Source organism: Trachemys scripta, chromosome 10, assembly GCF_013100865.1.
Source record: "Trachemys scripta elegans isolate TJP31775 chromosome 10, CAS_Tse_1.0, whole genome shotgun sequence".
NCBI lineage: Eukaryota > Metazoa > Chordata > Testudines > Emydidae > Trachemys > Trachemys scripta.
Genome location: NC_048307.1, coordinates 50,251,190 through 50,274,138, shown reverse-complemented (window position 1 = coordinate 50,274,138; position 22,949 = coordinate 50,251,190). Strand labels below are relative to the sequence as shown.

The 22,949-nt window shown below is 38.6% G+C and overlaps 1 protein-coding gene across 1 annotated transcript in view; it reads right to left on the bottom strand.

Moving 5' to 3' along the window:
* Window positions 1-797: 797 nt before the first annotated feature.
* The window catches only part of SCAPER (S-phase cyclin A associated protein in the ER), a gene marked incomplete in the record, with an annotated part of 368,987 nt that continues 346,835 nt past the window's right edge, over window positions 798-22,949 (bottom strand). The window contains 3 exon segments of the mRNA XM_034784768.1: window positions 798-1,250; window positions 3,316-3,367; window positions 6,286-6,477. Of these exon segments, the coding sequence (XP_034640659.1) occupies window positions 1,144-1,250; window positions 3,316-3,367; window positions 6,286-6,477 (351 nt within the window).

Genomic DNA, 22,949 nt, shown 5'->3' with positions numbered 1-22,949 from the left:
CTCACTCCAGTGTTCGCATATCGGTTTGTAAGCCTGGGGTCTGATTTTATACAATATATAACATTCTTTAAACATTCTACAATACAATTTTTTATTTGCTTACAACATCATGGTGGCATTTATGTTACACCCTTTTTAATGCATCTCTCAAGTTTAAAGCAACAGAGGGTCCTGTGGCACCTTTAAGGCTAACAGAAGTATTGGGAGCATAAGCTTTCGTGGGTAAGAACCTCACTTCTTCAGATGCAAGAGCTGTTGCTTTTTACAGATTCAGACTAACACAGCTACGCTTCTGATACTCTCAAGTTTAGTTTTGAATAAGTTTATAATATCCATATTTTTCTTTTTTGTCTCATGTTTGTGTGTGCCTGGTAATTGTTACAATTCACCAGGGTAAAGTAGTAATCTGAATCACCACAGACTGTCATATTTCTGAGAAATAATTTTAGCCTAGCTAAACAAGCAAAAGAAAATCTTATTTTCAACAGAAACACCATAATTGTGTTTTAATATTGCTTGACATAGCTTTATGAAAACATTAACAGTAACAAGATGCATCACAATTTTTTAACAATTATTATGAAAGTCTTATTCAAACTTTAAAAATGTGTGTGGCTTAAAAAGTTTAGTACAAATGATCTTATTCTAAATCACAAGAAAAGTCTAAATGAACTCTAAATTGAGTCAATTCAGCATAAACTTGCTAAAACTTTGATTAATTCAAAAGACGCCTCAAAACTTCTATTTCTATTTATGAGATTGTGTGGTCTATAGTAATCTGAATAAGTCACACTACAAACAGAATAAGTTATTTTATTACAAGATATATAGAAGATAACATTTTCTATATTTGTAACCTAATTTCAGCAGTTTTACAGTGCAAGAAGTACACATCATAGGGTAGAAGCTACCAAAGCCATGATGTAGTATGTAAATGAAATAAACAATTTTCAAAATTAAAAAACAGAGCTTTAAAGTATCTACAATACTTAAGACATAAATAGTGCAAATTATATATATCTACAACATAAGTATGTAGAGTATCTAGAAGTTTCCAAAACAGTTTCTTAAAGTATGTAATTAGCACAAATTGCTTAACATTAACATGTTAGATGTTTTAAAAATGGAAACAAAATGAAACACTTATTTTTTCTCTTTTTTCAAGAAAAACTGTCGTGCTTCTTCCCAGGCCTGGCAAGGGAATCTGTTAGACAGCTCAAGATAATCTTGGGAAGTGAAGAATTTTTCTGCTAAAGAGAAAACATAAAATTATCAAACTATTCTTTCTTAATATGGTAATAAAACAAGAATAAAAAACATGGGCAATTCAACTTGATTCACCTCTTTTACCTCCTATAAACAAAGTCCTTAAAACACAGAAAAAAAGTTCTATGCTACTATGCATGCATTATTTTTTTGGTGAAGGGAGCTATCCTACCGCAGTGAAGTAATGGCAAGGCACTTACTGCGTCAGTCTCTCTGTTCAAGCTAAGCTCTGCTCCAGACAATAACTGGGCTTTATGCACCTTTGTGCTCCCTGTGTTTTGGCACCAGTCAGGGACCAATTCAGTCCCTTTCAGTTAAGCAGCTCTGAGACTGCCCTAATTTGTCACTGGCTACCAATTACTTTAACGGGGTCCCATGAAGGTGAAGAGATCTGCCCACAGAAAGCTCACAGCAAGATCAGGAACTTAGGGCCCTATCTTGCAAACTTTTAGTACTCCTTTCATAAGTACTTGCTAGTAAAGTTAATGGGACTACTCATGAAAGTAAAGGTTTGTAAGATCAGACTCTTCAACTACTGTAAACAATCATAATTCAGCTTCATGATTCAATATAAAAAGCAAATTCTACTGTATCAAGCAGAATGAAAGTCCAACCTTGTTTATTTAACGGGACATTATCTTTGAGGTTTAAAATGATATATTTAAAAAATGATCCTGATTATGTTGTTAATCATACCTTAGACTGTTATAATTGGAATTAGTTTAGAAATCAAACTCACCTGTCACCATGTATTTTTGCCTTTCATTCAGTTTGGACAATGAAAATAAAACAGTTCATTTTCTCTTTGGTTTTTAGTTTGTTTCACTTGCAGGTTCTTATGCATAAACACAATGCTGTAATGTCTGCAGCAAAGTGTTTGTTTCAAATCAAACCAAAAATGTTTTAATTGATATTAAAAAGTCTCATGAAACTGCTATAATATCTGATTTTGTAAACATTTTTTAAAAACTCAAAGCCTTAATTTTGCACCTAGACTGCCTAACAGTATCCTGTTAAATATACTGCAATGTATTAACTGGTTATCACCGTGAATCACTTCTTGGTGGCTGAAATAAAAAAAGACTATAAAAGGGTCCACTGTACTGTATGCTGAATATGGAGAACCCGAAATGAGCTCCTGAGTCACTCGCACATCTGAATCTCAAGTCAGTCTACTAGGCAATGGCTGTCTCAGATGAACATCTTTCAAAAATTTAGCTTGCAGTGGTTAATCATGTTCCACATTCCAAAGGTATTTACAAGCATAGGAAAACAATGCAGTAACCTTTTACAAACTGATACAGTGCTTATGCATATAATCACAGGAGAATATTTTATTCATAGTTTCCGGCCATTGTCTGGGGGGCTATTGGGGTGCATTGAAAATCTTCATGTGGCTCCAGTGACTTAAAACCCCTGAATAGAGACATACTAACACGAGTAAATGTATGCATGTTTAAGTGTTTGCAGGATACACTAACACAGGGGTAGGCAACCTATGGCACGCGTGCTGAAGGCGGCACGTGAGCTGATTTTCAGTGGCACTCACACTGCCTGGGTTCTGGGCACCGGTCTGGGGGGCTCTGCATTTTAATTTAATTTTAAATGAAACTTCTTAAACATTTAAAAAACCTTATTTACTTTACATACAACAATAGTTTAGTTCTATATTATAGACTTATAGAAAGAGATCTTCTAAAAACGTTAATGTATTGATTGGCACGCAAAACCTTAAATTAGAGTGAATAAATGAAGACTCGGCACACCACTTCTGAAAGGTTGCCGACCCCAGCACTAACACATCACACTGCATTTAACAAGATCTACATTCTGAACTTCTGATGCTACAAGCAGTAAAACTACAAGTTACAAGTCATGTAAATAACTTAGGCTAAAAGAGTCTCCCTAAATATATGATGTCATTTTGTTGTTTACTGCATTTTTTTTTATTGTGAGGGCAGACACCATGAGCTAATCACAGTAAAATACAAGATCTTCCACATTTTTGTTATGTAATTGTTAAGTTGGTAAATTTCACTGGAGACATACCCTTTTGTTGAGAAGACTGGTTATCTGTTTGGCCTGAATTCTGTGTGAAATCCTATAAAATAAAACAAATGTTATTTAGTTTTCAGATCTACTATATGAAGAAGTAAAAAAGAGATGAGATTTAATTTTTCATAGTTACAAGAAAATATAATCCTTCTAATGAAACCTGTGAATGAATAAACTTAGATATGTTTGTTATAAAGAAATAACAAAATACTGTTAACATTTAAATCATATTATATGCAGTTGATTTTAATAACACTTTCCAGAAAAATGCCTTTATTTTGTGCAAGAACACCTTCTTATGAAATTAGGACCACTTCTTATTATATGATTTTTAACTTTAACAAAATTCTAGCTACCGCTGCATTTCTTTAAAACAGAAGTCTTCTCAGATTTATATTTTCCACTTTGTATAATATATGCTTAAGGATTTCTTCAGTTGTCACTCACATATTACTAATGTTTATTATCTCTACCTACAGCAAGAGTCTAATCCTGATCTCATAGAAATCAATGGGAGTTTTGTCACAGATGTAACTAACTCTAGATCGTACAATAACTGACTGCACAATAGCAATAGATCATAATAAAATTTAGGTGCCCAATCCTGTATATCATGTGCCCTGTTTGTAGTCTTTTGCTTACGTAGGGCTTGATCTCGCACCCAGTGAAGTCTGAACTTTGCCATTGATTTCAATGGAAGCAGACTCATGCCCATAAGTAGCCAGTAGGATTACTCAAGTCAGTAGTAAGGGCTTTCAGGATCAGGCCCTTCATTTAAGTATCTGTCAAACATAGCTGATATTTTTGATTCATGCTGATATATTCTCTAAGAGCAATGATTTATCAAATCACATATATTCTGTTAAATAATATTTTGATCTATTTTAACACATTGCATCCAGATTTAGAAACAACAAAAATAACTAGGATGATGTAGAGTGTGGAAAGAATTCTGTTTCTGGGGTGATGTTAAATGTATAGCTGTAAAGTCCGATTGAATCATTTTCCTCTTCTGAGTTAGCCTTGTACACATTTCTAAAACACAACTATATTTTAATGACTTTTTATGATATTTGTATATATCCAAATATTGTATATATCCAATATATTTGCCAAATATTCAAATAACCAGAAGAATTTCTTTTTGCATTTCCTAGCATAAAGGATCCCGTTCTCTAATGAGGTAGGCAGATCCTAAAGTCCAAACTCAGATAAAACTCCCATTAAAGCAAATGGTAGATTTACCCGAGTAAGGACCGCAGAGTCTGTCTCCTGATGACAGTAAGTTGACATATAAATATAAATGTAAATCTGTTGTTTCCTTATTGATATCTGAAAATTCCTTCACTTTTACAGTACTTATTATGTGCTTTAAACATTTCGGGCCAGATTCTCTGGTGTAAACTGTCATAGCTTCACTGAAGTCAACAGAGCTGTGACAATTTGTACCAGCTGAGGATCTACCATTAGATTTTTAATTTTGATGTGAAAACATTTTCAATTTGCCATTGGCACTTGACTTCAAATATTCCTATGAACTGCAAATCAGGATAAACAGCACCTGAATTAATATTTAATAAAGTAAAGCTAACCTTTGTAATTTTATTTATGCTGTGGCTTCTCGATCAGAGACCATCACCAATGCCAGTTTCACTCTTACAGTGAGAAAAGCTAGGTAAATAACTTTAATTATAAGGATCAGATTAGTGTCTGGAGTAATTTTTCCCCCCTCCCCTTCTGGTTGAGGAAACTGCTGTTTGCATGTGATGTCGAATTTGTGTTTCTTAAGTTACGTCAAAGGCAACTAGAGATTTCATACAAGCATATGCTAATACTTTTAAAAAACAAATCAAAATAAAAAATGAATTATTTTTTATATGCATACAAAAATGAGTTGGTTACAATAGGAACAATTTTTGAGTGTTAAATTCTAGTGTTCTTTGTAACAATTATGTAAAAATTTTGAGTATTCAAAATGACGAAAATATAAAGTTACACTGAAAAGCGTGATGTCATCTGAAGACTTTTTAATAATTATTTAGCTTTCATGTCCTCTCCCCAAAATATATCCAGTCTAGATTTGGAAAATTTGGAAAGCTTTTGAAAAACCCCCCAACAACTTAATTTTCTCCATTCAGTTGGTCATATATCATCAGCTACGAACAATATTGCTTTATCAACAATTATAACTTTCACTTGACTGCTACAGAATTCAATCTGTTCAATCAACATCAAAATATGTTTTAAATAAAAATCAGAATATTTAGTTAAGCTGCATGTACTTTTTAATTTGAAAATAGTTAATGCAACTTTTTCATATATATGTTTTTCATAAACTAATGAATAAAGCACAGAACATCAGTTTACAAAAAGAGAATACAATCCTGCAAACCCTTGTTCATGAGAGTAGTCTCAATTAACTCAATGATTTACTTACACATGTAAAGATTGCAAGATCAGGACCATATTATATATTCTGGTATTTTTATTTATGTGTGTATGTGTGTGTATATATATATATATACACACACACACGCACAAATGATCAGTAAATTCTCTCTGCAAATCTGTTGTACACAGCACGTAGTTGAGTATCTATCTGTAACTAGATGCATTATAGAAAACAAACAACACATGTACAATAAAATATCTTCCTTAAAAAGCAGTATTTTAAAAATTGTCTAATAGCTGCAACTAGTGCAAATTTCACCGTGTCCAATCACTTGAATGAAAATAGAGTCCCACATGTGACAGTGAGAACCCAACTACTTAGAAACCTTTTAGTACTACAAGAAGCCTCAAGTACAGAAATAATCTGTGGTTTGAAAAATAATTGGAAGATGTCTTAAAGTGCTTAAATGTTATTTATTTGTACTATCTAAAGTGAATTAATTTCATATGTACAGAAAAGACCAAAGTATTGTAGTCAGATTGTGTGTAATTGCACGTCACTAGAATAGCTACCTGAATGAATGTGGCAAGTAAAACACAACTCATCTCCTGCTCCAGAATGATCTTGTTCTGAGGGTTATTGTAACAAGCAGCTATTAGCGTAGGGAAGAGCACTTTGATTAGGCGAGGATCACTGAAATACTGGAAAGGCAACTGGCATAGTTTTTGCAGCACTGTGGGGTGACGGCCAGATTGTACAATTACCTGAAAATACAAGAGTAACATAACATTAGAACAGTTGTGCTATCTGCTCTTCCTTTTACATTAACTGGTAGGAATTTGGAAACTATAGTAACTAAAAGAACATGGTTGAGAAAAAAATGTTTAATGAATGCTAAAAGAAAAGCTCAGAGGATTTAATCAAAATAATTTCTGTAATACAAGTATTATATCCATAGCAGTTATAAGAATGTAAGGAATATTTGATTATAAAGCATCCTTTTCCTGCATAATTTAAAAAAAAACCCCAAGCAAATGAAAACAGAGTTATTTGAAGACTACTATACATCATTTAATGCTACGATAAGAGAGACAAAGTAATACTGCAAAGAGATGATAATAATTTACAACAACACACTTTTAAAATATAATAAGCATGATTTTAGAAAAATAATAAAGAGATCACCAGTAATGATATAACCCTTATGATGCACATTCATGCTTTACTATAATTCTCTCTAGCAATTATAAAAGACTATGTTTCATCATAGATGTCTGCTACACATTCACCCAGGCACTGAAAAGAAAAGGTGATTGTAAATTGCACAGCAATGAGTTTCAGCAAGTATAGACTCAGAAAGATCCTCCCATCTGTATTTCTTATCTCAGTTTCTATCAGTGCCATTGACTCTAAAAGGAGAATTGTTTAGATAAATGGAACTGTTGTCATGAAGCAGGCTAGGTTTACAACTGTGTACATCTGAAGAAATAAAGCAATGCCATTAATGGTATCTTTCAGGGGAACCCTCCTAATTTACTCACTAGTCGTACAAAGTCTTGATGATAAACTAAAAAATGTCAAAATCAGATCTGTTCCGAGTAACCTTGATTAGACAATTATAATATGAAAGAGCTGCTTGACCCAAAGTTGGCTTTTCAGTATAGGAGGAAGCTCCTATAAGGTTAGGAACACTGTAAAACTTAAGGTCATGACTGTAAATTGTACTTGGAAAAACACAATTTTACAGGTACACACCCAGACAGGACTGCATTCAAATTAAAACCAGAAGGACAGAAAGAAGCAGTGGAGACCACAGGAACATAAATTACAGGGATTTACAAGTTTTCAAAGCACTTTTAACAATACGTTAAGAACACACTCTCAGTTGATAATGCAGTTTGGTTTAAGAACAAGATCAACAAAGTAATAGTTCACATTTTTTAGTTCAATAGCCAAAAAGACATTGAAAACCCTTCAGAGAATACTGATAGGAATGCCTTAATTCTCTTAAATCCAAGAGGAATTTTTAAAAAACAACCAAATATGTGACAATTTAGCATGCATTCAGACATTTCTCTTTTGAGAAAAATATTATCTACATTATCAATAAAGCACCAGGATGAATCTATAGTTAATTATCAGCTACAAATTCTGTAAGCAAATGATCACCATTTTGGAATGTACAATTACTGTTTTCAACCCTAGCTATTTCAATATTTTTAATATAACTCTGTATTCTTCTCTTTTAAACTCTCCTGCTATAAGAGTAATTAATTTAAAAATTCCACCATAGGCTGGAATAACTGCAACTGATACAATTCTGACTCAAGGATGACAGAACTCTTTGGTTTTCTGTTAATGGCTATTGTACATGATAAACGGGCAGAAGTGATTTCTCATCCTACACTACCAATTCTAACTAGTTATTCAAAGAATGTATGGATAGTTAGCAACCTCATCCCCAAGTAGTGCCACATATAGCTACTGCATTCATAGAATTAATATTTAAAAATCTTTTTCTTTTCAGTTTTAAGGCTGGGTTACTATGTAGGCATCACAAATAAATGCAGTGAACTAATATACTAGAGGCACTGATTATTTTAAGTCTGGCATTTATCACATATGGAATCAATTTAATGATTTTAGTTCATTGTATCCAACATGGCTGATAAAACTGATACAACTGGGAGTATATACTCTGAAGAAACCAACAAGAGAATTACCTTCTTATTGAAAAGCAACAACAAAAGTACAGCTTCTTTGTTCAGTGAATGGAGTAAATAAAATTCAGCATCTGATTTATAATAGTGAACAGTAAAGAAAACAAATCAAAACCTTCCCTTTTACTCTCCTTTATGATGGTTAAGTAGTGTCTCAACATTAAAGTTAATTTATTTCTCTCTTTTTTAAAAATTGTAATATCAGATCCTCACTTGCCTCTTTGCTGAGGGATCCTGGCAAGATTTGTAGGATCAGAGTAGTGATGTAATAAGAGGCTGTAACCTGAGCTAAAATTCCCTCTTCCCACAATTCAGTAAAGAAAAGTGCTTATTTTTTCATTGTCTGTCTGAACCGGTAATTCTCCTGTAACTTGCTTTTCCTGCCACTCTTCCTCCAGTGGAAGAATGCTGAGCATACACTTGTTTGTCACATTTACTAAAATCCCCAATTCAGCAGGCCATTTCTATTCAGCAAAGGATTTAAGCACATACCTGAAGTTAAGCATCTGCTTAAACTTTCCTGAACTGAGGCCTAAATATCGTATCAGTAAAAGCTACATTACTTTTATACCCATTTTCTGACCAACTTAAGCCAGTGTGTCATTTACAGCACTTCTTGTTAGAACCAGTAAAAATAATATTTTGCAATTTTTTGTTTTTTTGTTGAAATTAAAAAAATCATAAAGCTCTATTGCTTACTTCACTGCTAGACTTGCCTCAGAGAACTGCCGTGGGAGATGCAGCTGCTTACCTCAAGCTGTATTTTGGCCCAATACATAAATAATTAGGAAAATAACCTGGTAAAGAGATGGGCAACTAATTCTTACATACATTGGCTGAACCACACTCACAATGTATGCAGCTACCAAGGAAGAGAAAACAGGTATCTGGAAAATACAGTGCTGAAGTAACTATTTCAAGGTTTTTATATTGCATTTTTGTTTGTCTACAAGTAAAATAACACAGCTAAAACTCATAATGCACACTAGTGAGGAGTTCTCACTACATATTAGAACTAAAGGCTCCACTATGGGACTCTCATGCTTGACATTAAGCACATATTTAAGTGTTTTCCTGTGTAGGAATAGACTTACTCATGCCCTTAACTTTAAGAAGATATTTAAATGGTTTGCTGAATTGGGACCAATGGCACAGTCCACTCAAAAGTTAAATGTTGTTAAAATTAGGAGCTATCTTCCATCTTGTAGAGTTGAAGATAACATTGTCATATTAGCTGAAACGTAGAACTTACTGAGAACATAACTTAAAAATGGCACAAAAATATATTAGTTATTTCTTATGTATATGTATTATCATAAATATTCTTTACAGGTCCATGTGTGATGTTTTAATTAACATCTATATCAAATCTTTGGTATTACAGCAGGTGCACCAGGTTTGACTGCTACATACATAAGGGTGAAAAATAGTTTCCATTTTTCCTTTTTTCATTTATTCTTAACTTTCCAAAACATTCACTTTGAAGACTGACATTTTTCATGTTTGGTCTCTGCCTAAATTTGCAACCTTCCCAATCTCTTACACTAATTTTAGCATTTAATTTGCATATATTAAAACAAGAGCAAACTGTTGCTAGAGCTCTCTGAGAGTTCTAGGCAGAAGGCTGATGTGATGACCTCTTCCTATTTCCTCTCCTGTTCAGCAGGCTGTGTAGGGTGACCACACTTTTAAAAATGGAAAACCTTTAAAAGGAAAGGGACACCTTTCTTGTTATTGTCACCAGAGGCTGGGGATGCAAGAGGTCTGGCAGCTAGACAAGGGTCAAATTGAGAATACTTGTCAGTAGTGTTTGTGAGGGAATTTGGTACCTAGGAGGGTGTGTTTATGCTTTTCATTGGAAGAAGGGGTCATGTATGAGTTTGGCAGTTAGGAAGGCCTTTGGGAGGTGCCTACTTGTGTCTGTCCTTCACTATCCCACCAACTGACCTTTCAGCTTCCTTCCTGTCCCAACAGCATCCAGTGTCTCCAGTAACCTAGTGTCAGGCATCCCTCCCTCACTTACTGGTGAATTCAGCACTTCTTGGGCCCTGGCTGCACTTTGCAAGCACTGTGCAACAGTGAAGAGCCATCCTGATCCTGAACTGGTGTTTGTGAAGCTGACCTTTTGGGAGAGCACAATTCCTCAATTCTGATGCCTCTAGATGGCAGCCTATGCCACCTACCTTTAATGCCAGTCCTGTTATTTTAACATGATTACATGTTAAATATGACCCAAGAGGATAAAGAGAAAATTAACATATGCAGTAGATCACTATGAAATAGTGCAGTGTCTGAAATTCAACGTTAAACCAAGAACTATCTAGTTAAACAAGATGCATTTCCAAATATTGTGCTGAGAAAGAAATGCAAGGTGGTCTACTGACACAGAACCAGTTCATTCACAGCAAGAATCCAGTGGCCACAAGATACACCTGATCTTTATAAAATAGTGTGCCTCTGGGATTTTGTTTCCTTCCTTTTACTCTCAATCCAACAGTTCATTCAGGATAATATTTACTATACAAATGTAAGATATTACTTAATAGCTTGTTGCACTATATCTAATTAGAATGCCAAACATAAATGTTCCTAGGTATGTAATAGTTAGCACCAGTCTAGAAGTCTCAGCCTTTCACAGCTGGATATATTCTAAAAGTGAATGACATGTGACAGGTGATATGCTACACAGCATTCTAAATATTAAGGAAGGATAATCAAATCAAGGAATTGGAAAAAAAATTGTACTTGCCCCCTCTCCCTGTGGGATGGAATGGCTGCAAAGAAAACACAAGGTTGCCCTCACAACATTTCCTCTTAATTACTCTGCTGAGAGACAGGGTTTTCCCCTTAGAACTGGCAGTGGTTTGGCCCAGAGATCTGGGGTATTGGTGCAGGGTAAGGTCATCCACACCACTTCCTGGACTCTGCAGCTCTGTCTCAGATCTCTGTCAAGACAGGAGCACCAACAGGGCTTCCCTTTCCAACTCTTGGCACTCTCTACCTCTTGAAAGTCCCCTGTGCAGAAAGGGCTCTGCTCAGAAGTTAATAACCATAAGGCTCTAATAGCCCCCGAATGGATTTTCCCCAGGGCTGGGGATGGGAATGGGAATGGTGTATAAGTAGCCCAAAGCTATTCTCCTTTTCTGTATGGATTCTGGAGCCCACAAAGAGCCCTTGGCGGAGCGTGGGGAAGTGAGAGACAGTCCTGAAGGGGCGGTTGACCTACTTGTTTGAATGGGCAGGAACATATCCATGTGTGGATCTATGGGGAACCTTTACACAGAGAAGCTATAATAAGATGGGGCTCTCTATTTTGGCCAACTGCCCGATCACATAATGTTTGGTTTAATCAGTCTCTATATTCTTTTTGATTACACAAAATAAAATTACTAATATGCACATATCTATGAAATTGGAGCCAGAGGAATGCATGTCAAAGAGTATTATGACATCTTCATAACAAATGGGATTCAGCGCTTTTGAGTGGTGTAGACTACCAGTTATATCTCAAAGTAGAAGACAAATCTCTTGAAGTGGTATTTTAATTTTATAACAAAAACTGTGAAAAGGATCCTCTAATCTTAACAGCCATACAATTACAATTAAGTGGCTAAGAGGCATAAATATTCCATGACTGACAAATATATTTCTCATTAAACAAACTAAAACTTTGCAGTCAAAGCTACAAATCTGCAGAATGAATGTATGTAAATACTGGGAAAACAAAGACTTGACATTAGCCAACTTTGAGTTCAAGATAATGATTTATATACTAGATAAAATCTACAATACCATCTGCAGGTTATATCAATGCATACTACTAAATTAACGTCTTAAAGTACTAGTAACTTAATCAATTGTTTTGAGAGGATTTACATTTTTTAACCTAACAACAAGGATCTTTGGTGACAATCCAAAATTCTTATTTCCAAATGGTAATTGCACACATTTTACGTATGTCTAGAGTTGGAGGAGGAAAAAAAAAAAAAAAAAGAGAGAGAGAGAGAACGACAACGATGACTAATTGAATTTAAAATTTTGCCAGAAACTTTTAAACAGATTTAAAGAAGCTTAACTTCAGTTAAGATCACAGATTGGTTTTTAGTGTCTCCAAGCTCACACACTAAGTACTGTAAAAAAATTTATTACAAGTAACAAAAGGACTATGAAGCCTCAATCACACTCTTTTCTGCCCCTTGTATATGGTAGAAGTTGAATCTAGTATTACTGTAGAGTAGAAGTGCTGATTTGTAAAGGAATATTTAGTTTACTCCTTGTGATGGATTTAGGTTTGGTTTCCGTGTCTTATGCAGACATTTTCAGTTTTGGAAAGGTATCATTCATGCCATTTATTCTTGCCCATATCCATGACAAAAACACTGGAATTATCTTTCAAAGAGGCTAATTAATTGTCTGATCAGAGGCAGTGGCAACTTTTAATGTGTACACAATGGCAAAACAAAATCTGGAAGAAGAAAGTATTGAACAGATTCAAACACATCAAGCTCTCAATAAAACACATCATCTTTTGCAAGTCATCCTCAGTGTACAAATCTCACCATTTATTATTTTTATTTGCTGAGCACTGTCTGTATGTTTGGAGCTCTACAAAACATAACAAAATAAATTGTCGCTGTCCCAAAACATTTGAATATTAATTAAAAAATAGTCACTCATGCTGAATTATTTGTTCTTCTGTTAAAAAAATTGGTCACTATGCTTTATGTTAAAAACAATGTGGTAGAAACCTGACAATATGCTGTCTTCCTTCATAGTCAGAGAGCAAATGAGCTTTAAAAACTAGTCAAAGGAACAAACTCCCCAAAGCATTTGATTTTAATTAGTCAAGTTGTGTCTCTATCTATCAAAGGAACTCATAAGAACATAAGAATGGCCATACTGGCTCAGACCAATGGTCCATCTAGTACAGTATTCTGTCTTCCGGCTGTGGCCAGTTCCAGGTGCTTCAAAGGGAATGAACAGAACAGTGCAATTATTGAGTGATACATTCCCTGTAGCCAATTCTTAGCTTCTGAAAGTCAAAGGTATAGGGATACCCAGAGCATGGGGTTGTGTCTCTGACCACCTTGGCTAATAGCCATCGATGGATCTATGCTCCAAGAACTTACCTAATTATTTTTTGAACCCAGTTATACACATTCCATGGGTTGATTGTGTGTTGTGTGAAGAAGTACTTCCTTGTGTTTGTTTTAAACCTGCTGCTTATAAATTTGGGTGACCCCTGGTTCTTGTGTTATAAGAAGGGGTAAATTACACTTCCCCATTCACTTACTCCACTCCATTCATGATAGACCAGTATCATATCTCCCCCCCCCGCCCCTTAGGCATTTTTTTTCTCAAATGCACAGTCCCAGTCTTTTTATTCTCTCATGTGGAAGCTGTTTCATCCCCCTAATGATTTCGGTTCCCCTTCTCTATACCTTTTTGAACTCTATCTTTTTTGAGATGGGGTGACCAGAACTTTACACAGTATTAAAGGTGTGGGTGTACCACAGATTTATATAGTGGCATTATGACATTTTCTGTCTTATTATTTCATAACAGTTCCTAACATTGTTAGCTGTTTTGACCGTAGCTGCACACGAAGCAGATGTTTTCAGAGAACTATCCATGTTGACTGCAAGATCTCTTTCTTGATTGGTAACAGTTAATTTAGATCCCATCATTTTGCATGGATACTTAGGATTATGTTTTCCAATGTGTATTACTTTGCTCTGATCAACATTGAATTTCACCTGCCATTTTGTTGTCCAATCACCCACTTTTGTGAGATCCCTTTGTAACTTTTCGCATCAACTTTGGACTTAACTATCTTGAATAATTTAGTATTGTCTACAGAATTTTGCCACACCACTGTTCACCCAGTTTTCAAGCTGATTTATGAATATGTTGAACAGCACAGGTGCCAGTACAGATCCTTGAGGAACCCTACTATTTACCTCTCTCCATTGTGAAAACTGAACATTCATTCCTACCCGTTGTTTCTTGTCTTCTAAAGTTACGATCTATAAGAGGACCTTCCCCCTTGTCCTATGACAGCTTACTTTATTTAAGAGCCTTAGGTGTGGGACCTTGTCAAAAGCTTTCTGAAAGTCCATTATATCACCTGGATCTCCCTTGTCCAAATGCTTGTTGTCATGCTCAGAGAAATCTAATAGATAGGTGAAGCATGATTTCCCTTTACAAAAAAAACACACTGATTCTTCCCCAACATATTGTGTTCCTCTATGTGTCTAATAATTCTGTTCTTTACTATAGTTTGGACCAATTTGCCTGGACTGAAGTTAGTCTTACCAGCCTGTAATTGAGCCTCTGGAGCTCCTTTTAAAAATTGGCATTACATTAGCTATCCTCCAGTCATCTGGTACACAGGCTGATTTAAGTGATAGGTTACATATCACAGTTGTTAGTTATGCAATTTCACATCTGGGTCTCTTCAGAACTTTTGGGTGAATACCATCTGGTCCTGGTGACTTATTACTGTTTAATTTATCAATTTGTTCCAAAACTTCCTCTATCTGGGACAGTGCTTCAGATTTGTCACCTAAAAAGAATGGCTCAGGTGTGGGAATCTCCCTCACATCTTCTGCAGTGAAGACTGATGCAAAGAATTCATTTAGCTTCCCCGCATTGGCCTTATCTTCCTTCAGTGTTCTTTTTGCACCTTGATTGTCCAGTGACCCCGACTGTTTGGCAGGGTTCCTGTTTCTGATTACTTAAAAAAGTGTTGTGGTTAGCTTTTGCATCTGTAGCAAGTTGCTCTTCAAATTCTTTTTTTGGCCTGCCTAATTATACTTTTACACTTGACTTGCCAGAGTTTATCCTCCTTTCTAATTTCCTCAGTAGGATTTGACTTCCAATTTTTAAAGAATGCCTTTTTGCCTTTTACTGCCTCCTTTACTCTGTTGTTTAGCCAGGTGGCATTTTTTTGGTCCTTTTACTGTTCTATTTTATTTTTTATTGATTTGAGGTATGTCCCTATTATGGTGTTTTTAAATAGTTTCAATGCAGCTTGCAGGCATTTCATTCTTGTGACTGTTCCTTTTAATTTCCATTTAGCTGGCTTCCTCATTTTTGTATATTTCCCCTTTTTGAAGTTAAATGCCATATTTTCCCCGCTACAAGGATGTTAAATTCAATTACAATATGGTCGCTATTACTGAATGGTTCAGCTATATTCACCTCTTGGACTAGATCCTGTGCTCCACTTAGGATTAAATAAAAAATTGCCTCTCTCCTAGTGAGTTCCAGGACTAGATGATTCAAAAGCAGTCATTAATGGTATCTAGAAATTTTATCTCTGCATCCCGTCCTAAGGTGACATGTACTCAGTCAATAAGAGGATAGTTGAAATTTCCCATTATTATTGGATTTTCTGTTTTTGTAGCCTCTCTCATTTCCCTGAGCATTTCACAATCACCATTACTATTCTGGTCAGGTGGTCTGTAGTATAATCCTACTGCTATACTCCTATTATTCAAGCCAGGAATTTCTATCCACAGTGATTCTAGGGTAATTTGATTCATTTAAGATTTTTACTATATTTGACTCTATGCTTTCTTTCACATATAACCCCACTCCCCCACCAGCACCATTTACCCTGTAATTCCTATATATGTGGTATCCTGGTATTACTGTGTCATTGATTATCATCATTCTGCCAAGTTTCTGTGATGCCTATTATATGACTATCCTCATTTAATACCAAGCACTCAATTCCACCCATCTTAGTATTTAGACTTCCAGCATTTGTATACAGATACTTATAAAAATTGTCAATATTTAGTTCTCTGCCTTCATGTGATGGGACTCTTTTTCATTTGACCGATTCTCCTCAGTTCCTAGCTGTACTTTATCAACGTCTATCTTTTCCTCTTTACTAGGATATATAGTATCCCCTTTAATAAATCCTCCTCTAAGGGATGTCTCATGTGAACATCATGTGCTCCTCTGCACCTGGGTTGGCTTTCCCTCAGCCCTTAGTTTAAAAACTTCTCTACAACCTTCTTAATTTTACATGCCAGCAATCTGGTTCTGTTTTGGTGTGCGTAGAGCCCATTCTTCCTGTATAGTCTTCTTTCCCCAAAGGTTCCCCAGTTCCTAATACACCTAAACCCCTCCTCCCAGCATCCTTGTCTCATCCACGCATTGAGACCCTGCAGTTCTGCCTAACCGGCTCTGCACGTGGAATTGGAAGCATTTCAGAGAATGCTATCACAGAGGTCCTGGACCTTAATGTCTTGCCTAGCAGCCTAAATGTGGCTTCCAGAACCTCTTTCCTGCCTTTCCCTATGTCATTGGTACCTACGTGTACCATGACTATTGGCTCCTCCCCAGCACTGCACATAAGTTTATCTAGAGGTCTACAACCTTCACACTTGGCAGACAATTCACTATGCGGTTCTCCTGGTCATCACAAATCTATCTATATTTCTAATAACTGAATCCCCCATTACTATTACCTGTCTCTTCCTAATAATTGAAGTCCCCACTCCTGGAGGGATATCTTTAGTACGAGAGGACACGATATCCTCACTGTGAGATAAATAATACTTCCCATCTACTATGTCACATACACAAAATCCCATTCATCTTGGTACGTAATATCTACAATGATAATCCATTATTCCAGGTCCCTAGAACACAGTGTTTGGGTATTTTAACAGAGCTGGTCTTTGGAGATGCAATCAGACCAATGTCACTTGAATACTGTATAATGCACAGGGGGCCGTGATAATGGATTAACCTAAAACATGAAAGTGTACTTTCTTGTTATTACTTCTGTTTGATTTGAGGGGCTTGGTGAAGAAAGGGCTACATTTATACATCTTAAACAAGCTGGGAGAATATGCTCAAGGTATTGCAAAATGTGTTTGTGTACTTGGGCATTTCCTGCAGTAAATCCCATAGTTGAGGTTCTGTTCCCCTTTTCTTGTAACCTTTCCAATTACTCATAACTTTCCCCAAGCAAACTCCTTTGGACTGAAATGTTTTATGCTTATTTTAGTCCCAAGATAATTTATTTAAGAATGTTTGAGGAAACTTGGTTTCCCTTTTTGAATTGTGTGTCTGTGGGAAGAAAATATCCCCCTTCCTTACATATTCTGATTGAATTTTGTACTGGCGTAACTAAAAAATGGCTAGGAACTTCAAACTTGGCTCCTTCTTTTATAACCCTCATTGAGCAGATGAAAAGTTTGACAGAATTACTGTAACATAAGGAAATGAGAAGGGATGGAACATAAAAGAATGGTCTAATGCAGAAGTCTAAGCAGTGTCTGGAAAGCTTTTACACCCAACTTTTAAACTGACTGAGGGTACAGCTTTTTTTAGCTTGATGGGAGAAAAACGTGCTGATGTTATAGCATATTCCATAGATATTCCATATAAAATGCACTACTTATTCTTGTGAGATGGAACTAACTCTCCAGAAGAGAAAGTTACTCACCTTGCAGTAACTGAGGTTCTTCGAGATGTGTGTCCCTGTGGGTGCTCCACTCCAGGTGACGGTGCGTCCCGGTGCCATTGATCGGAGATCTTTGGTAGCAGTGCTTGGTTGGGACGCATGCGCTCAGCTGCTGTCTCGCGGTCTCGTTAGAGTCTGCCTGAGTGTGTGCGTCCCACGCCCCCCTCAGTTCCTTCTCTACCATGGAGAAGTCAGAATAGTACTCCAAAGTAGAGGGGAGGAGGGTGGGGAGTGGAGCACCCATAGGGAACACATCTCGAAGAACCTCAGTTACTGCAAGGTGAGTAACTTTCTCTTCTTCTTCGAGTGCTGTCCCTGTGGGTGCTCCACTCCAGGTGAATGTGAAGCAGTACCCACTCTGGCTGGTGGGACTTTGGAGTTGTGGCAGTGAGTACTGTAGACAGTATTGTATGGCCTACTATGGTCTCTGCTGTGGTATCCTGTGTGATAGCATAACGTTTGGTAAATGTGTGTTCAGATGACCATGTGGCCGTCTTATAGATATCAGGAATGGGTACATTATGGAGGAAGCAATGGATGTTGACATAGCTCGAGTAGAATGAGTTTTGATGCCTTTGGGCAGTTGAGCATTCTGAATGTGGTAACAGGATCTGATGCAGTCAGAGATCCACTTGGAAAGGCGTTGCTTAGAGATGGCCGCACCCTTCGATCTCTCAGTAGTGGAGACAAATAGTCGCGAGGACTTACAAAATGGTTAGTCCTGTCTAAATAGGAGGCAATTGCTCGTCTGATGTTGCGGGTATGCAGAGTCGCCTCGTGCAGAGTCTCAGGAGGTTTGGAATAGAATGTAGAATATATTGGTTGGTTAAGGTGGAAGGTGGACACCACCTTAGGTTGTGTAGGGAGGGTAGGCCATCAGGGCGCTTATTTCCCCTACTCTCCTTGTTGATGTTATAGCAACCAAGAAAGCCACCTTCATGGACATGTGAAGAAGAGATGAGGTAGCTAAGGGTTCGAATGGAGGTTTCATAAGACCATGAAGAACGAGACTGAGATTCCATGCAGCTGCCGATGGATAAATCTCAGTCTAGAGATTTTGTAGGCCCGTGAGAAAGCATTTTATGGTGGGGTGGGCAAAGAGTGAATAGCTGTCTAACAAATCATGGTGGTGAGGGCCGCAAGGTGTACTCTGATGGAGCTGAGCGCGAGTCTGTCCTGTTTTAGTTTCAAACTAGGATGTTAGGAAGGGCCACAGCATGGGGTGTTAAGTGTTTATGTGAGCACCACAGGGAGAAGCGCTTCCACTTCTGCAGGTAAGTTTTACAAGTGGAGTCTTTTCTACTATGCAGGAGGACATATTGGACTTGCTCGGAACAGGCTAGTTTGTGGGTCTGGAACCATGAAGGAACCACGCGGTCAGGTGGAGTTTCTGGAGCTGAGGGTGAAGAATCCACCCATTGTCCTGAGAAAGCAGATCTGGTCTGCTGGGGAGAGTCCGTGGAGGACGCGTGGACATGTGGAGCAGGTAAGGATACTATGTCTGTCTCGGCCAAGCCGGGCAATAAGTATGACCTGGGCCTTGTCGTCTCTGATCTTGTGTAGAACCCTGGGTATCAGAGGGATTGGTGGAAAGACGTACATGAGAGAGTTGTTCCACGGGATGAGGAACGTGTCTCCTAGAGATGCAGTCCTGAATCCCGCTCTGGAGCAGAATAGGTAGCATTTGTGATTCTGGGTTGTGGCAAAGAGGTCTATTGACAGGGTGCCCCAGTGGGAGAATAGCTGTTATAGTATCGCAGGGTGCAATTCCCATTCGTGTTCTGTGGAGAAGTGTCTGCTGAGTGCGTTGGCAGTAGTGTTGTGACAGCCGGGTAGGTACGAAGCAGTAATTGTACGTGGTGTTGTATGCACCAATTCCACAACCGGATGGCCTTCATACATAGGGAGTGCGATCGTGCTCCCCCCGTCTGTTGATGTAAAACATACGTGCTATATTGTCCGTTAGGACCCGGATAGATTTGTTCTTTATGAGGGGAAGAAAGTGAAGGCAGGCTTGTCTTACTGCTCTGAGCTCTAGGAGATTTATATGTAGATACATCTCTGGCGCAGACCAGTGGCCTTGTGCTGTGTGTCCCCCAAGATGTGCTCCCTAATCGATCAGGGAAGCATCTGTGGTGAGCGTGAGCGTCGGGGATCGTTGCTGGAAAGGAACACCCATGCAGAGGTTCTCTGGTCTTGTCCACCATTGTAGGGAAGCTAGTATGTTCGCTGGAGGTGTTAGCAGCATGAAAAAGCTGTGCCTGCTGAGTTTGTAGTTGGAGTTGAGCCAACCCTGAAGACATCTCATGTGCAGCCTGGCGTACTTGTCCACAAAGGTGGTGGCTGCCATATGGCCAAGGAGCTGTAGGCGACTTCTTGCTTGTATCCTGAGATGAACAGAGAGCATGCATATGAGATGTGTGATAGCGAGGAATCTGTTGTGTGGGAGTGAGGCTCTGGTTCGAATTGAGTCCAGGTGAGCTCCAATGAATTTGATTTGCTGTGTAGGTGTCAGGGTGGATTTTTGGATGTTTATTTGCAGGCCTATCCTGTGGGAGAGGGAGATGGCAAAATGGGTAGCTTGTAGTTTCTCGGGAGGTGGGCCACGACCAGGGGTGAAAATAACTTACAGGACTTACCGGTACTGCCGGAGTCCTGAGGGGGGCGGGGCCTCTCAAGATTTAAAGGCCCTGGGGCACCGGCTGTGGCTGGGAGCCTCAGGGCCTTTAAATCAACCCGGGGCTCCCAGCTGCAGAGGTGGCTGGGAGCCCCCGGGGCTCAGGGGCAAATTAAAGGGCCCGGGGCTTCGGCCGCCACAGAGCTCTGGGCCCTTTAAATCCCCACCGCAGCTCCGGTTGCTGGAGCTGTGAGCGGGATTTAAAGGGCCCGGAGCTCCCACAGCTGCGGGGAACCCCAAGGCTTGCCGGGCTGGGGCCGGGATTTAAAGGGCTCTGGGCTCCCCACAGCAGCAGGAGCTCCGGGCCCTTTAAATCCCGGCCCCAGCCCGGCCGCTGGAGCTGCGGGCGGGATTCAAAGGGCTCTGGGCTGCCTGCAGCCGTGGGAGCTCTGAGCCCTTTAAATCCCGGCCCCAGCCCGGCCACTGGATCCGCGGGGGGAATTTGAAGGGCTCTGGGCTCCTGGTGGGGAGACGCTTGGCAATGGACGTGTGTCTCACTGAGGCACTTCACACAACGTGAATGTCCATCGGACCTTAGCATTGAGTCTTGACAGGAAGCACATTTCTTGAATCCTGAGGAAAAAAGGTTTTTGTTTTTTTTTAAACTAAGTAACTATTCTAAAGGAAGTGAAACAACTCGGATGTTACTAACTAACTATTTCTATGTTCTTTGTAATTGTTTCCTTCAGAGACCAGGGAAGAGGATCAGCACTGCCTCAAGTCCCGTCTTCAGCTGAGGACGGTTGAGAAGGAACTGAGGGGGGAGCGGGACGCACGCGCTCAGGCAGACTCTAACGAGACCGCGAGACAGCAGCTGAGTGCATGCCTTCCGACCATGTACTGCTACCGAAGATCTCCGATCAATGGCGCCGGGACACACCGTCACCTGGAGTGGAGAACCCACAGGGACAGCACTCGAAGAAGAAATGTATCTTATCTTTCTCAACAAAATTTCACTCCATGTGAAATGAAGCATCAAAACGTTCTCTTCTACTTGACTGTGTTCTTCTGCCACAATTTATTCCCTGTTCAGATGCAACTCTCTTAGGAGGAGCTCAGGCTAAAAAGCTAATGGACCTAAAATGGCACCACTTGCCATTTTCAGACTCTTATGTGAGTGCTGTTCCAAACCTGAACATGTCCATTATAAACACTGGACCTTTACTATTACATTGTGATTATAGAGACTATTACTATTTATATATCATTTATATAAATGTCAAATTTTAATGGAAAGGAGTTAATAATTTTACTAAACAGGAACTTAAATACACTGCAGCTATTCTTTCTAGTTTCACAGTACTCCATCAAACAGTTAAATGCTTGGGTTTTATGTCGGGTTATTTACAACTTTGTAAAAGAAATAAGTCTTTATATTAGTAGTTCAGTTTCTCTTCAAAGTTAGATCTGCATTATTTCTTTGCACTTGTATAAACAAATCCCATGCTGCTAGCATTTAATCAGCAGAATATGTCACCACTCAGGCTCTTCTTCTGTTTTAAGGTCAAGCTATTTTTTTCTCCATTTTGCTAACTCCATCATTGGCAAGGCTATAACCTCTAAACAAAGTATGTTGTAAATTTGTCTCTAACATTTATCATGGATCAGAGGACTATTTCTATGTTGAAAACAGTATCCAGAATGGTACTCTTCAAGGTTAAAAATGATCATTTTGTTTATCAGAAAATGTTTAGTTTCTTAAAATAAAAATTTATGCTTCCAAAAAGAATGGTAGTTAGAGAACACAAAGCTCGGAAATAACATTAGTTTTGCTAGGACCACATCACTAGCATTTTCCTTTTTGGGACAGCTTTAGGGCAGTGGTAGGCAACCTTTCAGAAGTGGTGTGCCGAGTCTTCATTTATTCACTCTAATTTAAGGTTTCGCGGGCCGGTAATACATGTTAACGTTTTTTAGAAGGTCTCTCTCTCTAAGTCTATATTATATAACTAAACTATTGTTGTATGTAAAGTAAACAAGGTTTTCAAAATGTTTAAGAAGTTTCATTTAAAATTAAATTAAAATGCTGATCTTACGCTGCCAGCCTGCTCAGCCCGCTTCCAGCCTGGGGTTCTGTTCACCTAGGCCTGCAGCGGGCTGAGCGGGGCCTGTGGCCGGGACGCCGGCTGGCAAGGGGCCGGCAGCCGGGACCCCAGACCTGGGGGAGGGTTCAGGCGTCAGGGCAGAGGGTGCAGGGCAGAAGGCTGGGTGTGTGTGTGGGGTTCAGAGGTCAGGGCAGAGGGGTGGGGGGTTCAGGGATCAGGGCAGAAGGCTGGTGGGTGTGGGGGTGCAGGGCAGAAGGCTGGGGGTGTGGGGGGGGTCAGGGGTCAGGGCAGAGGGCTGGGGTGTGTG